At 34.7% G+C, this 3,236-nt stretch overlaps 1 protein-coding gene across 7 annotated transcripts in view; it reads left to right on the top strand.

Annotated features, from left to right (window-relative positions):
- The window catches only part of SUCO (SUN domain containing ossification factor), a 53,420-nt gene that overhangs the window by 17,552 nt on the left and 32,632 nt on the right, over positions 1–3,236 (top strand). For 5 of the 7 annotated variants that reach the window (XR_435829.2, XM_006767006.2, XM_006767001.2 and 2 more), the window contains exons 7-9: positions 656–779; positions 1,503–1,639; positions 2,684–2,751. Coding sequence is in view for 6 of the 7 variants with exons in the window: in XM_006767006.2 (XP_006767069.1) it covers positions 656–779; positions 1,503–1,639; positions 2,684–2,751 (329 nt within the window). In the remaining variant the exon portion in view is untranslated. The remainder of the gene's footprint in view (positions 1–655; positions 780–1,502; positions 1,640–2,683; positions 2,752–3,236) is intronic. The other 2 variants (XM_006767002.2, XM_006767004.2) reach the window with 1 other exon arrangement.

Raw genomic sequence — 3,236 nt, forward strand, 5'->3', positions numbered from 1 at the left:
GGGCTGTGTGCGATTTTGCGAGTGTGGTAAAATCGCATAACAGCAAAATCGCATAACAGCCGAGCATACACCCAGCAGCGCTGCTGATGCCTGAATGGTATGTGGAATGAAGTGGGCGGGCATCGGGAGGCCACTATGGCACGGGGCAAGCACTATGGGCAGTCTATCTGAAGTGTACCTGGCGTATAAGACTACCCCCCACTTGGAGGCATATTTTTCAGGGCCAAAAAATCGTCTTATACGCTGGCAAATACGGTAAGTGGCTTTCTGCCACTATCACCCTTTGATAGCAGATACATAAAGTCTTTATTTAATTAAGCAGGTTCTAGAGAGCTATGACTATTAAATTCAAGTATCTTCAGAATATTAGTTTAACTGAATAATACAAGGTTAAATTTAGGCTCTTCAACCAGAATTATTTCAAAGGGATGTTTACCTTTCATTATTTGTGTGTGAAATACTAGACTGGCTTACCATATGGAAGAGTGATTCTTACCATAAAAACGGCTCATCCCAGTGTGGCAGTTAACTTTCCTTTCTCCTTCTGAGTTCTACTTTGATTTCAGATAAAGGCCAAAAATGTCCTCTTTGGAACTATTTAAATTGTAAAGGATTTCTTTTTATCTGTGAAAGTTAAAATCTTTGTTTCTTTCAGAGTTCTGATTATATAAAACCAGAAGAAATTGACCCTGCATCTGTAACAAGTCCCAAAGACCCAGAAGATATACCAACATTTGATGAGTGGAAGAAAAAAGTTATGGAAGTAGAAAAAGAAAAAAGTAAGATAGCACTGTGATTCCTTTTTATTTTCTTTTTATAAAGGAACTGTTAAATATACTTTTCTCTTTTTAATTAGTAAAATAAAAGAAAACTTTGAAAACTTTTTAAAAATAATACTTACCAAAATGCTATTAATTACCCATATGTAATTTTTCTGTATCTAATTACATACAGATTAATTCTAATTAAAATTCATTCTTGTAAATTACTCAGTGAGGATAAAATAAGGTAAAGATAGCAGAGCAGTGATTTCATCTCAATTTATGAGAGAAAAATTGAGATATGGAAAGTTCTGAGTCATAAAGCTTTAAACTGTAAATACAGTTGGACTAAAGTTATTAACTTTCTTTTTGCTCTTGTAGACCAATTCTCAGAGTTAAGAATTCTTAATATTGGGGACAAAGATAGAGGATAGTAGCATTCATCCTTAATAGAAATAAATATGTATTTTATATTTTTAAGAGCTTTGAATCTTGTGGATGAACTTCACTTTGTGTTATTTAAGCATAAATTAAGCAATGTGAATTTTTGTAGCTAATTTGTGTGATTGGGGTATTTTAAAGCCATTGAGGTGAAACATTTTGAATTTCTCAGTGGGTTTTAAAAATAATCTCTTAAGCATTAAAACCTGTTCGTTTCTAGACAGCATCCTGTTGCTTTTGAGATCATTATGTTGCTGGGTTATTTTCAATCATAATCATCATATATATGTTTGTAATAAGGTTTGTCTGCAGGCCAGTCGATGCATGCATCTTCTAATGGAGGTCTACATGCTACAAAAAAGGTCCAGAAAAATCGAAATAATTATGCCTCAGTAGAATGTGGTGCCAAAATTTTGGCAGCTAATCCAGAAGCCAAGGTACTTAAGTATAAAATTTTTCTACACATATAGGAAGCTAGTGACTTTAATAAATATAGGCAGTGATTTTCTGGGGACTGTATTTTAACATGAGCTTTTTCCTAATGCATTAATAAATGTAGGATTATGCTTTTAAAGATCTCTTGTGTGAATTAAGTTATATTTGTTGATATACTGCACTCTTTATTTTTTTTTCTTTTGAAGACTATTTTTTTAGAACAGTTTTAAGTTCATAGCAAATTAAGAGGGAGGCACAGAGATTTCCCATTCCCCTTCCCCTTACACATTACATTGCCTCCTCCATTATCTGTATATCCCCCACTAGAGTGATACATTTATTATAGTTGATGAACTTACACTGACACATTATTATCATGCAAAGCCCATAGTTTTCAATCATACATTTGGTGGATTTAGACAAATATGTAATGACATGTATCCATCATTTTGGTAGTATGCAGGGTATTTTCACTGCCCTAAATATCCTCCCTCTGTGCTCTGCCTATTCATCCCTTCTTCACCCACTCCCTGGCCACTGATCTTTTTGGTACCTAATAGTTTTTTCTTCAGAATGTCAAGTAGTTGGAATCATACAGTATGTAGCCTTTAAGATTGGCTTCTTTTACTTAGTAACATGCATTTAAGTTTTGTCCCAGTCTTCTCATGCCTTGTTGGCTCATTTATTTTTAGTGCTGAATAATATTCCATTGTCTGGATGTATATCACAGTTTATCCATTTACCTACTTAAGGACATATTCCTTGTTTTTAATTAAACCTGTGTGAAATTTTAAAAAGGAAATAGCCAATAGAGAATCATTTTTCTTTATAGTAATAGACATTTAATTTCAAATGTGTTGTTGTAAGACTAACAGTGCTATAGCCATAACTGGTAATTTTTAGCCAAATTAGTGTTTTTTCCCAATGAGTATTTCAGAGTCAGGTGTGTTTTAAGATCTAAAAAATATAAAAATCCTAGAAAGCTTTAGAATTGAAATAAATATTTTTACTTAAGTAATTTATTCCTTCCCCTCTTTTTAAACTAGAGTACATCTGCTATTCTTATAGAAAATATGGATCTTTATATGTTGAACCCTTGCAGCACTAAGATTTGGTAAGTAATATAAAATTTAATACAACACACTCTATATATCCTATATAATAAAAGGCTAATATGCAAGTTGTCCTCTCAGGAGTTCGACTGACCAGGAGTTCGACCGCTTGCTATGACGTGTGCTGACCACTAGGGGGCTGGGCAGACCGAAGGCAGGCCCTGGCCGGCAGCCAGAAGGCCCTGATCGGCCCTGATCGCAGGCCAGGCCTAGGGACCCTACCCGTGCATGAAATTTTCGTGCATTGGGCTTCTACTATGTACATATTATATTAAACTTTTGTATTGGGGTTAGATTGCTTTGTTCATGTAGTCACTTAACAAGCACTTGTGATTGATTGGTGCTGGTAATGTACTTAACCTTAGGTCCTGGGATACAAACTTAGGACAAAATGCTTTTCCTATGAAGGAGGTAAAAAACAAAACAAAAACCCCAAACCAAACCGGTGACATCTAGCAGGGTTCTGTTACTAAAAGACAGAGAAGAC

Source organism: Myotis davidii, unplaced genomic scaffold (assembly GCF_000327345.1).
Source record: "Myotis davidii unplaced genomic scaffold, ASM32734v1 scaffold580, whole genome shotgun sequence".
Lineage (NCBI taxonomy): Eukaryota > Metazoa > Chordata > Mammalia > Chiroptera > Vespertilionidae > Myotis > Myotis davidii.